Source organism: Microtus oregoni, unplaced genomic scaffold, assembly GCF_018167655.1.
Source record: "Microtus oregoni isolate MIOR12 unplaced genomic scaffold, Mior012 000015F_ref0000493, whole genome shotgun sequence".
Taxonomy (NCBI): domain Eukaryota; kingdom Metazoa; phylum Chordata; class Mammalia; order Rodentia; family Cricetidae; genus Microtus; species Microtus oregoni.
In genome coordinates, this window is record NW_024543074.1 from 23,248,391 (window position 1) to 23,262,025 (window position 13,635).

Below are 13,635 nucleotides of genomic sequence, written 5' to 3' on the forward strand. Positions count from 1 at the left end.
TTCTGGGTCTTTGAAACTGCATTTTAGACTAATCCTAGCTCTACAAGAAAGCCTAACAAAGAATCTTAGAAATGACATTTTGCAAATCAACTGTATTGTAGGACAGTCTGGAGAAGCATTCTTAGCCAGGCAGAAGAGAAGCGCAGAGAAGAGCCTGGGGCAGGGAACCAGAAGCTACAGGAGCAGAGCCTAAGAGATCCACCAAGGACCTGGACCCCGGGGCTTGAGAGGTGATACTTACATTCTCCTGGGTGCCAAGATCCGGCTTGTGCCAGGTTTCAATTTTAATCAGAAAGTCTTCCTTCATGTACTCATTCTGAAAGAGGGAACAAATAACTTAGTTACCAACAAGGTTGGCACTGGGGGGTCACCACCTCCCATTACTGGGGATCCCACAAGCCTGTAGCTATGAGATTCCAGCTGACCTGACAATAGCTGCCACGCCTGGATGGTCCCAGGACCAAGTCTGTTCACACATATGATCACCTGAGTTTCCAGAAAAGCTTAGGTGACTTGGCTGAGGCTACAGAGCTCACAGTGAGGTCAAAAGTCCCGTTTGACAGAGTTTAGAATTCAGTATTTAAGCAATCTTCCATTTTACCTTATGCACAGCATGCAAATATAACCAGTAGCCCAAAGTCTCCTAGCTGTGGAAGTCTTCATGCTGGCCCCTTTCCTGCATTAAGCCCTCTGTTGTGGCTAGCCCTCCACACTAATTTTGTCCCCTTCCCTTGGTGCTTTTAAAAAATTGCTAACACCTGTTCAAAAAAATTTAGTAAAAGGAGCTACATGAAGGAGGAAAAGAGCCCATTGTTCCCTGACAGGGATTAGTTCTGCAGCAGAGACATGAATTTGAGGGATTATGCTGAAGAAGAGTGAGGGCTTGGGGAACAGGGGCTGGTTCTGGAAGAGCAAGCTTAGTGATGTCACAACATTGCCAATGGTCAGTGCTCAGTGGGGTCAAAGGATGCTAAACTTGGATAGGGATGTCACATTTAGGCTGGCTGTACAGCACGGGGTAGGCATGACCCAAGGGAACAAGGAAGAGCCTCAACTAATTCTGAACCTCTGAGACCCAGAGTCAGGTCTTACCTGGCAAACCCACGAGTCAACGCAGCTAAAGCATTGACTGGCAAGATCAACATCAGCAACATCAACATCAGCAAAGGGAGCCCCAGCATCACCCGAGAGGAACAAGAGAAGAGCCAGGACATCTAGTGCAGGTACACTTTTATTTATCCTTTATTATAAATCATCTAGAACTCCAGTCCTTCTACCCCCCACCCCTGCTGGATATACTTACTGTAATCACTGTTCCACGGCAAGGACATGGAAAAAAGAAAGAAAGAAAGAAGATTAATAAAGTTGAACAGACTACGAAGAGTAAAGACTTCTCCACTCCCCATGACTTCCCCATAGTGACCTCTAGACCCCAGCTTGCAACAGGAAAGCCTCAGTGCATCAACCTCCCCTTCCCCAAATTCATTCAAAGTCCCAAGTGACCAAATCTGGGATTTAATTAAGATGACACCCATGTGGGCTTCTTAGGATTCTCTCTGATAGAACAAGGGATGTTCTCTGATCAGCTGAGACCCTGAGGCCCAATCAATCTCCCAGGAGAGAATTACTTGGGTGCCCCTGCCTCCTGGGGGACACAGAAAAGGGTCTTTTGAGCCAGGTTATCTTTTAATGGTGGCACCCTTCCTCACACTGTAACCAAACCTCGCGTGCTCCATGCTTCTGCCGCGGTAATGCGATCCCTCGGAAAGCACAGGTCAATTATTTATCAGAGAAAATGACTGCAGCTGCCATGTCACTGGGGAAGAGCCCAGCTCTCCTCCTGACGACAGTTCAGTTCATTCTGTACCCTACCTCGTGTGCGATCCCAATTTCTGGTAATGCATACTGCTCTTTTGAGTATACAGAGGGCCAACAAACTCCATCACTCCAAAACCAAACAAAACAACGAACAAAAAGGTAAAACTAACACTCGTGCGAAGGAATTGGGAAGCTAGCAGCATGAGGGCTATAAGTCACCGTGTGGCACAGAGCCTTAAAGAATGTCAGTAATTTCCCCAAGCCCAACCAAAGGCACCAGATTAGGGCTAAACCAGCAATTCCTCTACTAGCATCTTGAGAAAGTCATGTGGGGACAACAGAATTGGTACAAATATGCATCCAAAGATGCCAGTCTGGCAGGGACTCTGTCACACTGTCACAGAGACAGTAGCTTCAGGCTGGCCAGGTGTGATGATCCTGGCCATTAAGCTTCTCCAACCAGCTACCATATTCGGACTCCACATTCTCTAAGACATCCTCTCCTACTCTGCCTCTGTAGGACACAAGAATCTGCTCCCCTAACCAAGCTGACTGCTTGCACCATCACACCGTGTTATCCTAGTTTTAATTTCATTTCCATGTGGAAGATTCCCAAGAGACAAAAGGTCCTGATCGGCAAACAGTATCTAGTTTGAACCATAATTCTGTATTTCACTGTAACTGCAGCTTCCTGAATGCTGGGTTAAAAGTATTTACCACCATGCCCAGTTTCTTAGGGGGATATTTGCAAGCCTGACTGAGTGGTACTGCCCACTGCTGAGGGAGAAGGCAGGGAGACCTATTTCTCCCCTTCCCATTTCCATTGTCAGCTTCAGGAGAAAAGAGATGGAAATAAAGTAAGAGAACAGAAAGACTTGACGAATGGAGCTCCTGAACCTGTTTTCATGGCCCAGAATAAGGCTGGAGCCATTCCAAAGGCAAGGGGAGAGATAACTCCATCTCCTTTATCTACCTTTCCTCAAACTTAGATGTACTTAGGCCAAACTAAAATGTTGGCACTAATAACTTCTGTCCCATCAGCCTCCAGGGAGGATTAGAAAGAAGCCCCCTCCTCTGTTCTGTCTCCTATTTTAAAAGAGGAGGTACCCAAATGAACAGGTCTAGGAGTCAGCACGTTCTTCAGTATCGAGTGCATTCTACTAGGAAGTTGGCACTACTAAGAAAGTAGCCCCCACCCAACCACTGCCACTTCTCTTCATGGAGGACTTAGAAATTATATTTTTCTTTCTTTTGTCAAGGATCAATATGTAAACTAACATTTACTGAGTAGAAAACTGCCATGCCCACTGCAGCACATACTTCCAAGCAGACAGTGGCATTCCTCAGTTGGCACAAGCTATGTACCCAGAAACCCATGCTACGTTTGCCTCAAGCTGACTAAGGTTCTTACAATGCACCTTCAACGTGCCTATTAGACATCAAGTAAAGTCACCTTTGTTCCTATACCAGACACACCCTGCCACACCTCACCGTCTTTTTTTTCCTTTCTAATTTGCTATGCTGGAGATCAAATCCAAGGCCTTGGGCTAGGGTAAGCACTTTAAAACTGAACTACACCCCAAATCTGATCTGGGCTTTTAGGGGTGGGTTTATAGGGAGGAATGGGGACATGTGGGGTTTGGGGTTAATACAGAGTCTTTTTACATAAACCAGGACTGCGGGGCTGGAGAGATGGCTCAGTGGTTAAGAGCATTGCCTGCTCTTCCAAAGGTCCTGAGTTCAATTCCCAGCAACCACATGGTGGCTCACAACCATCTGTAATGAGGTCTGGTGCCCTCTTCTGGCCGGCAGACATACACACAGACAGAATATTGTATGCATAATAAATAAATATAAAAAAAAAAGAAATAAACCAGGACTGGCCTTAAATTTGCAGAAATCCGGTTGTTTCCCAGATGCTTGGATTACAGGATTGTGCTTCCACACCTGGCTCTTGCACATTGCTCTTCAAAATCATGAATCCAAGCTCTTAGCATGGTGCTGCGGGCCTATTACCCAAGCACTTGGAAGGTATGAAGCAAGGAGGATCAGGAGTTCAAGGCCAGTACCAAAATTTAAGGCCAGCCCAGGCTACTTAAGATCTTCTTTTAGGACTGGTAAGATGGCTTAGTGGTTAAGAGCACTGGCTGCTCTTAGCAGGGTGGTGGTGACACACACTAATCCCAGCACTTGGGAGGTGGAGGCAGGAGGATCTGTGAGTTTGAGGTCAGCCTGATCAACAAGAGTTAATTTCAGGATGGGCTCCAAAGCTACAGAGAAACCCTGTCTGTAGGGGAGAGGGGGGGTAAGCACTGGCTGCTCTTCCAGAGGTCCTGAGTTCAATTCCCAGCAACCACATGACGGCTCACAACCACCTATAGTGAGATCTGGTGCCTTCTTCTGGCCTGCAGGAATACGTGCAGGCAGAAGACTGTATTCATAATAAATAAATCTTTAAAAAAAAACAACCTTCTTTCAAACATGCACACACACATACACAAACATGCACACACTCAATTCTAAGCACATAACAGCTTCCTGTCCAGTGAAGACAGTAGTGATATTTGCATTTTCAGTTACAACAACAAAACTGTCCACAGCCTACATTCCACCATTGATTGTGTATCTCCTGATACACAATCCTGATAAAAGGTACTTGAACCTATATAGGGCCATGGAAGACTGGAGTGGGCAATGATTTCAGTTACTCCCAAAGTCCACAAGATAATAACACACCTGGGTCACATAAGGATTACGCCTATCAGATACAATCTAGGGAATAAACAGAAAACAGCCAGTGAAGCAGGACAGGTGAGCAAAGGTAGGACCAGAGCCAGTTACCTGTACCAACAAATGAAGGCTAGCAGGAGCAAAGAACCCCGACCTTGAAGGGGGGTTCAGTGGACATTTAGGGCTCCCTGGCATGTGCATCAGTGCCAGCATAGTCTAAGAAACCTATCCCTAAGCCAGGAGTTGTTGCTCACATCTGTAACCTCAAACAAGAGGTTACTACAAGTTTAAGGCTAACTGGGGCTATACAACAAGTTCTAGGCTGCTGAGCTACAGGCTGAGACCCTTCCTAAGAAAGGAAGGGGAAAGAGAGAGGGAGAGAGATGGGGGAGGGGTCAACCTCTAGATAGTCCCTCAGACCTCAGAATCTTGGAAAGCTGAGTCCATGCTACTCAGAAGGAATCCCAGAATGTGTTCTAGAATAGAAAGTATCTGTACAGAGGCTCCACTCTTTCCTTTCGGAAACTCGAGACCAGATAGGATTTGGCCCCCCTGCTACATAGTGAACTTCCTATGTAGACCAGGCTGGCCTCAAAAGCACAGAGATCCAACTGCCTCTGTCCCATAAGTGCCAGGATTAAAGGCAAGCATCACAAAGTTCAGTGTGTCAGATATTTCTGATCTGTAGTTTATAAAATTCATGGATGCAAAGCCCACTACTGGCCAGCTAAAGATTCATGATAGGTTATTATGATGCTATTATAAATATTAACAAACAATAGGGGTGCTGGAGAGATGGCTCAGTGGTTAAAAGCATTTGCTGCTATTGCAGGACCTGGATTCAGTTCCCAGCACCCACAAGGTAGCTAGTTCATAATGATGTGTGACCCTAGTTCTAGGTGATCCAATACCTTCTTCTAGCTCTGTAGGCACCAGGACTGGACATGGTACAAATACATACATATGGGCAAAACAACATACATATCAAAAAAAAAAAAAAACCTAAACTTTAAAAAAATATCAGCAATTTTTTGCCAGGTAGTGGTGGTGCACAACTTCAATTCCAGTACTTGGGAGGCAGAGGCAGGCAGATCTTTGAGGCCAGTCTGGTCTATGGATCAAGTTCTAGGATAGTCAAGGCTACACAGAGAAATCCTGTCTTGAAAATCAAAAACAAAAAAAATCAGCCGGGCCGGGCGGTGGTGGCGCACGCCTTTAATCCCAGCACTCGGGAGGCAGAGGCAGGCGGATCTCTGTGAGTTCGAGACCAGCCTGGTCTACAAGAGCTAGTTCCAGGACAGGCTCCAAAACCACAGAGAAACCCTGTCTCAAAAAACCAAAAATAAAAGAAAATAAAAAACCCCCCAAAAATATCAAAATTGTCAAAGTAATCCAAATTAGAGGGGTTTATTCTGTGCTGTCTCTGGCTATGACTATCAATTTAGGTAAGTAGTATGGATAACACCAACACACCTATCCAAGCCTTAGGGAGCCTCCTTTAGGGAGCCCCCTTCATCCCTCCACTGGCATATTCTAAAAAGTAAACACAAAGCCCTGGCTCACCCTGCCTCCAGTCTTACTATCCACTTCTGTCCACCTTGGGTCCACATCTCAGCTCTGAGCAGCTCTGTACTCACCGGTTCTGCAGTAAGGGTAGGCATTCCAGGCTTTCTCATGTATATTCAGGGCTCCTTCTGGGGCCAGCATTCGAACAAATGTGGGTACTTTGCTGTAGCAAAAAAAGAGGTGATGAGCAAAAAAAAATGGAGGCAAGATAAAGTAGGTAAAAGGTTTGCACCACAGTCTTCAGCCCACAGCTCCTGCCTTTCAGTGTTTCAGTGACTAAGTTGATAAGTACTTTTCCACAAGATAAGCAGGCTACTGTGTTTAAGAAGCCACCTGCCAGAGCTTGACACCTGGGTTTGACCAGCTACAGATAGCATCAACACCTGCTCTGGCCACTCACCATAACCATGGGCTTAGGAGACCCCAGGCTGCCTGCTGACACTTTACAGACATTTCTTCCTCATTGTAGTCTCCCAGAGCCCACTGGGAAGCAGTACAGCCAGGATTCAACTCACCAGCCTGAGTCTACTGCTGGTGGGGGCCAGCTAACTAACTTAGAACGTGGGCTCCGAGGGCTGGGAAGACGGCTCAGTCAGTAAAGTACCTCCCTAAGTTTGGAGCCCCAGCACCCACATAAAAAGCTAGGTATAGTAGCACTGGTAACCCCAGTGTTTGGGGTAGGGACGGAGACAGGAAGATTCCTAGAGATCACTGGACAGACGGTCTAACCAATTAGTTCAGTTAGAGATCCTACCTCAGAGAGTAAGTTGGAGCTAGGAGCAGTAGCACACTCCTTTAATTTCAGCACTCAGGAGGCAGAAGCAGATGGATCTCTCTGAGTTTGAGGCCAGCCTGGTCTCCACAGTGAGTTTCAGGCCACCCAGGGATACATCTTTTAGGTAATAGAGGAAGGCACCCAATGTTGACCTCTGACCTCTGCCTACACATACATACATAGTAGTATGATATTCAAACCATCTGGTCTGTTTTCCTAAGTTCTCGGAAAACGAGGAGGCCTCGTGGTCATTGACCTCCCAGGAGAAGTACTTCCTTCTCCCTTCCTGCTTCTCCCCTGCTCCCATGTTTGTCTCTGTCTCCTCCCCTGCCACAGAGTCTCATGTATCCGACACTGGCCTCAAACTTCTGATCGTTCTGCCTCTACTACAGGCATACACCACCACACGCAGTGTACATGGTGCCAGGTATTGAAGCCAGGGCCTTGGCATGCTAGGTAAGCTTCCTACCAACTAAATTACATATACAGCCCTTCTTTTAAAACAAAGTAGTTTCGGGGCTGGAGAGATGGCTCAGTGGTTAATTTAAGAGCATTGCCTGCTCTTCCAAAGGCTCTGAGTTCAATTCCCAGCAACCACATGGTGGCTCACAACCATCTGTAATGAGGTCTCGTGCCCTCTTCTGGCCTGCAGACATACATACAGATAGACTATTGCATACATAATAAATAAATAAATAAATAAATAAATAAATATTTAAAAAGTAGTTTCACTCTGTAGCCCAAGTATGCAAGGTGGTTTCTGTCAACTTGACACAAAACCTAGAAATATCTGGAAAGAGGGACTCTTGATTAACAAAACACCTCCTAAAGACGGGCCTGTGGGCAAGTGTGTAAGACACATTTCTTGATTGATGGTTGATGTGGGAGGGCTCAGCTCAATGTGGGTAGTGCCATCCCTGGGCAGGTGGTCTTAGATGTTATAAAAACAGACTGAGCAGGGGGCTGGAGAGATGGCTCAGAGGTTAAGAGCACTGGCTGTTCTTCCGGAGGTCCTGAGTTCAAGTCACAGCACCCACAAGGTAGATCATAACCATTCACAATGAATATATGGTGCCTTCTTCTGGCCAGCAGGTGTACATGCATACAAAACACTGTATACATAATAAATAAGTCTGTTGTTTTAGGAAAAAAAAAAACAGACTGAGAAACCGCTAACCTCTACAGCCTCTGCTTCAGGTGCTACCTTCAGGTCCTTATCTTGAGTTCCTGCCCGGACTTCTCTTGATGACAGACTATAATGTATGAGGTGAAATAAACCCTTTCCTCTTCAGGTTATTTTGGTCACAATGTTCATCACAGAAAAAACAAACAAAAAACACCCTACCTAGGATCCAAGCTACCCTTGAACTCACTATGTAGCCAAGGCTGGCCTTAAACTTAGATGCCCTTGTCTTCTGTTTTGTTTTTCAGGAGAGGGTTTTTTTGTAACTTTGGCTATCCTGGAACTCGCTCTGTAGATCAGGCTGGCCTCGAATTCACAGAGATCCGCCTGTCTCTGCCTCCCAAGTGCTGGACTTACAGGTATGCACAGGCACAGTCATACCTAAATAATATTTTCTTCTCTCCAATTTCTCCACTGTTTCTTTTCTTTTTTTTTTTTTCTTTTTCTTTCTTTTTTTTTTTTTTTGGTTTTTCGAGACAGGGTTTCTCTGTCCTGGAACTAGCTCTTGCAGACCAGGCTGGTCTCGAACTCACAGAGATCCACCTGCCTCTGCCTCCCAAGTGCTGGGATTAAAGGCATGCGCCACCACCGCCCGGCCTCTCCACTGTTTCTAAAGATTTTTTTATTATCTTTATGTGTATTAATGTTTTGCCCATATGTATATCTGTGCTCCATATACACCCACCCAGGAGATAAGGGGGCTTTAGTCCACTAGAACAAGAGTTACAGACAGCTGTGAGCCACCATGTGATGCTAAGAAGCAAACCCAAGTCCTCTGCAAGAGCAGCCAGTATTGTCAGCTACTGAGCCATTTCCTCAGCCCCTTTTATTCAATTTTCCTCTAATGTTACAGGACAACGTATGTACCTAACTTTCTGTAAGTACATAAATTCCTTTTTTAGTCTGTCTCTGTCTCTCTGCCTCTCTCTGTGTATGTGTGTGTGTGTGTTTTATTGGGTCTCACATGGCAGGCAAGTACCCAGGCACTGAGCTACATTGCAGCTCCACCATTCCTAACTTTTAGATGGGAGCTTACATAATCTTCAATAGGCTCTAGCAAATTCATCACCTTTATTCATGCCTCAGGCCTAAGGGAAAGAGCTAGCCCCACAGCAGACATCTAACTCCGAGCCCCCAGAGCAAGCCTCGGAGTCTTTACACATAGATACACATTCGTCTAGGTGATGCTTCTATGTGCCAGGCACTGGATACACAGGAACCAAATGGTCCAGAGGCAGACCACTACTGACAGGTCTGAAAGAATGTGTTCTAATAGGGTGAGCACAGGGCTCTGAGGGAAGGGCACTGCGAACGCATGGTGAGGGAGGCACAAGATTCAAGGCAGGCTCCTCAGGGCAGTCAGAACACAAGAACACATGGAGCAGGGCATGTGCAGGAGGCCAAGACACAGGATGGGAGTGGGGCAGAAAAAGCTGGGAGAAGGAGGAGTTACTGCAAGGTAGGGTGGAGTGCAAGAGAATCCTAGGGGCAGAGTCACAGGCGTTTGTAAATTAAGTGAGCCACTTGAACTTCATCCCAAGGACAAAGAGAAGCTTTACAGCCACAGCCCAGGAAGACAGCACAGATCCTCAGACAGAACACTTGCCACACAGAGAAGTGGAAGGCCAGAGGACAGCTGGAAATTGCTGAAGCAATCAACACCAGGGAAAATGGAAAACAATGTGGATCGTAGAGATGTTAAGGAGATAGATGAGGGATCAAAACCCATTCCAAAAGGCTGTTGTTCTCATGAGGGCAGCTGGTGATGAGCACAGGAACACGCCCCCTTTGGAAATAAGGTGTTCTGGGTTAACAGCGGTAACAACTCGGTGTCTATACTCTTTCGTGCATGGAAGAAGCAAGGAGGGTTCACTCCCCTCATATACAGATTTCTCCTCTGCCACTGAGTTCAGCTGAGTTCACTGAGCAGACAATGGAGGATTCATGCAGACCTCATGGTTTACACTATCCTTTCACCAGAGTGGCAACCAAAGAGAACCCAGGATTTCACTACACAAAAATGAAACTGAGTTCAGCTATATTTAGGGACTAAAAATTAAAATTCAGCTTCTTAAAGTCCGATTTAACTTAATTTAATTTTATGTGTTTGAGTGTTTTGCCTGCATGTATTTTTGTGTGTCTGGTGCCCATGGAGGTGAGAAGAGGGATTCAGAGACCCTGGAACAAGGGTTATCAATAGTTGTGAGCTGCCGTATGGGTGCTGGGAATTGACCTCAGGTCCTTTGGAGAAGCAGCCAGTGCTCTTAGCCACTGAACTATCTCTCTAGCCCCAAGATCCAGGTTTAAGTGGCATGGAAATGTGAATGTACTTAATGTCATTAAACTGAACAACTCAAAATGGTTACAATGCTGAATTTTATGTTACGTGTACTTGACCATAAAAGAAAGATTCAGATTTATTTTTCTCAGTTCTATATAGTATTTTTGTTTTGTTTTGGGTGTGTGTGCATGTGTGTATACAATACATATTTGCTTGTTTGTGTGTGAGTGAGGTTATATGTAGGTCAGAAGTCAACCTCAGGTACCAGTCCTCAGCTTCTCCCTTATTTGAGGCAGGGTCTCTTTGATGTTTGTTGCTGTTTCTGCCATGCTGGTTCGCACATCCGTTTCCAAGTCTCTCCCATCTTACTGTGCACTTTCCTTTGTCCAGCTTTTACATGGGTTCAGGAATTTGAACTCAAGTCACAGGCTTGTAGGAAATGAATACATAGCTCCTTATCCACTAAAAACATTTACTTTATCATTAATTATATGCATGCCTGTGTGTAGGTATGTACACGTAGGTGCAGGTGCCCACAGTGGCCAGAAGGAGACACTGGATTGTCTGGAGCTGGAGTCACAGGCATTGTGAGTGATCAGACATGGGTGCTGGGTACTCCTCAAGAGCAGCATGTGCTCTTAGCTGCTGAGCTATCTCTCCAGCCCTGCTTGACTCATTTCTTAAACAGTCTGGTCGACTCCCATTCCAGCTGGTAAACGCTTACAGCTGGTTTCAAGGCCTTGTGGGTCAGCTCATGGTTTGCTATAAAGTCGTTTAGGTTTGGGATTCAGCAAATAGGTGTGGTTTACTATAAATTCCAGTACACAAGTGAATTCCAAAATTATTTGAAAATACTGGGAAAAAAATCTTTTAAAATTAAAAAAAAAGGGGGGGTGTCTAGAAAGGTGGCTCAGATGTTAAGAGCAATTGCTGCTTTTCAAGAAGACCCAAGTTTGGTTCCCTCTAAAGGCAAGCACACAAATACACACATACACAGAGAGGGTGAGAGAGAGGGGACAGACATAAATAAAAATAGGCTATCTGGGCATGGTGGCACAACCTTTAATCCCAGCAGTCAAGAGACAGAGACAGATGGATCTCTTTGAGTTCAAGGCCAGCCTGGTCTACATAGTGAGCTTTAGGCCAGCCACTGAGACATTTTTGTCATCTCGGAAAAAATATTCAGCCGGGTGGAGGTGGCGCACACCTTTAATCCCAGCACTTGGGATGCAGAGGCAGGCGGATCTCTGTGAGTTCAAGACCAGCCTGGTCTACAAGAGCTAGTTCCAGGACAGGCTCCAAAACCAGAGAAACCCTGTCTTGAAAAAAAAAAAAATTCAAATGCTGAACTAGAGAGATGGCTCAGTGGATAAAGGTGCTTGCTACCAAGCCTGATGCCCTTTGTTCCATCCCCAGACCTACGAAGTGGAAAGAGAAAAACAACTCCTGAAGGTTGTCCTCTGACCGACTCTACACACAAGTAGTACACTACAGTACTACACACACACAAAAAAAAAATAAATGTAAAAAACAATGTTAAGGTGCTGGAGGTGGCCCAATGGTTAGGAAACACTATTTTTGCAATGGACCTGAGTTTGGTTCTCAGCACCCTCATCAGAAACCCACAAGAGCACAGTAACTGCAGCTCCTCCAGGGGATTCAAACCCTTTTTCTGGCCTCTACAGACACCTGCATTCACATGCACATACCCACACATACAAGTAATTCAAATGAAATAAACCTTAAAATGTATTATCTGGACATAGTAGTATGTACCTTTAAACCCAGCACTGGAGGCAGAGGCAGGCAGATCTCTTATCTCTGTGAGTTCAAAGTCAGCCTGATCTACATAACAAGTACCAGGTCAGCCAGGGCTACATCCTAGAGAGACCCTACCCTGTCTCAACTTTCACACTCACACACACACAAACACACATACACACACAAAATTGATACAATTTTTTTAAAAAAAATATTTATATATATGCCTTTGATCAAAAGAGAGGTATTTGGAGCTAGAGAGATGGCCCAGCAATTAAGAGCACTTGCTGCTCTTCCAAAGGCACTGGGTTCAATTCCCAGCACCCACATGGCAGCTCACAACTGCCTATAACTTCAGTTCCAAGGGATCCGACACTTTTACACAGACATACACGCAGGCAAAATATCAATGCACATAAAATAAAAATAAGTCTTTTTTTTAAAAAAAAAAAAAGTGAGTAGCCCAGCAGTGGTGGTACACGCCTTTAATCCTAGCACTAGGAAGGCCGAGGCAGGTAGATCTTTGTGAGTTCAAGACCAGCCTGATCTACAGAGTGAGTTCTAGGACAGGCTCCAAAGCTAGAGAAACCCTGTCTCAAAAAAACAAAAGGAGAGAGTGGTACTAAACTTTCTCTGGCATCTGATTCTACAAAATTAGAATTTAAATACTATGTGACCTAACAAGTACACTTTTTACGCATTTACTACAGACTTATAGCTATATCAAAAGAAGTGTGCAGAAGTAGTTCTGTAGGACTCTTATGTATCTGGAAATCACTATAACATGGATCGCAAGAATGAGCTTCTCAAACAGCTTACAGCGCATGTACAAAATACTATGAGCAACTACCTTCTTGGGTGGGTAACTACTGGCTGTAGGATTTCCTACAGCACTGAGAGATTTTTGTTGTTGTTATTGTTTGTTTGTTTTGTTGGTGGTTTGTTTGTTTTTGAGACATTTTGTAGCCTAGACTGATCTGTAACTAGTTAAATAATCTTAAATGGCCTCACTCACCTTTCTCCTGTCTCAGCTTTCCAGGTGCTTAGATTCTGGGCAAGCACCAGTATGCCAGGTTCTTATGCATGCTTTGAAAGAATAAGGCAGGAGGGAGGGCTCGAAAGGGAGCTAAGGGGCCGACCATAGCCGAGCATAAGTGAGGCTCTGGGCTGAATCCCCAGCAAACAACCAGGCAGGAAATACTGGGAAGGCAGCTATGACATGAAAGCTAACTACAGAGGAAAGAACAGCATGTATAGTATGGTACAATCAACACAAAATATAGGAAAGAGTGCCTGTTTATACACACTCCACACATACTTCCTGTACTTAGGACAATGGAAGAGCTCACAAGATGCCAAAATAGCTCAAAATAGCTTCTAAGGACTGGGAGCATGATAGGGTAAGTGGAGTCACTTTTTTTAATAACAAAAAAAAATCTTTAAATAAACAAAGAAGTACTGCTCACACCCAATCTGAGAGATGAAGCAACTTGGGCTACCAGTTTATAACCTGGGGACACT

General features: G+C 45.1%; 1 protein-coding gene across 1 annotated transcript in view; it reads right to left on the reverse strand.

Moving 5' to 3' along the window:
- The window catches only part of Pitpna (phosphatidylinositol transfer protein alpha), a 41,670-nt gene that overhangs the window by 16,908 nt on the left and 11,127 nt on the right, over nt 1–13,635 (reverse strand). The window contains exons 4-6 of the mRNA XM_041664400.1: nt 6,186–6,277; nt 1,304–1,311; nt 242–316 (exon numbers count right to left, since the gene is read on the reverse strand). Coding sequence (XP_041520334.1) covers nt 242–316; nt 1,304–1,311; nt 6,186–6,277 — 175 coding nt within the window. The remainder of the gene's footprint in view (nt 1–241; nt 317–1,303; nt 1,312–6,185; nt 6,278–13,635) is intronic.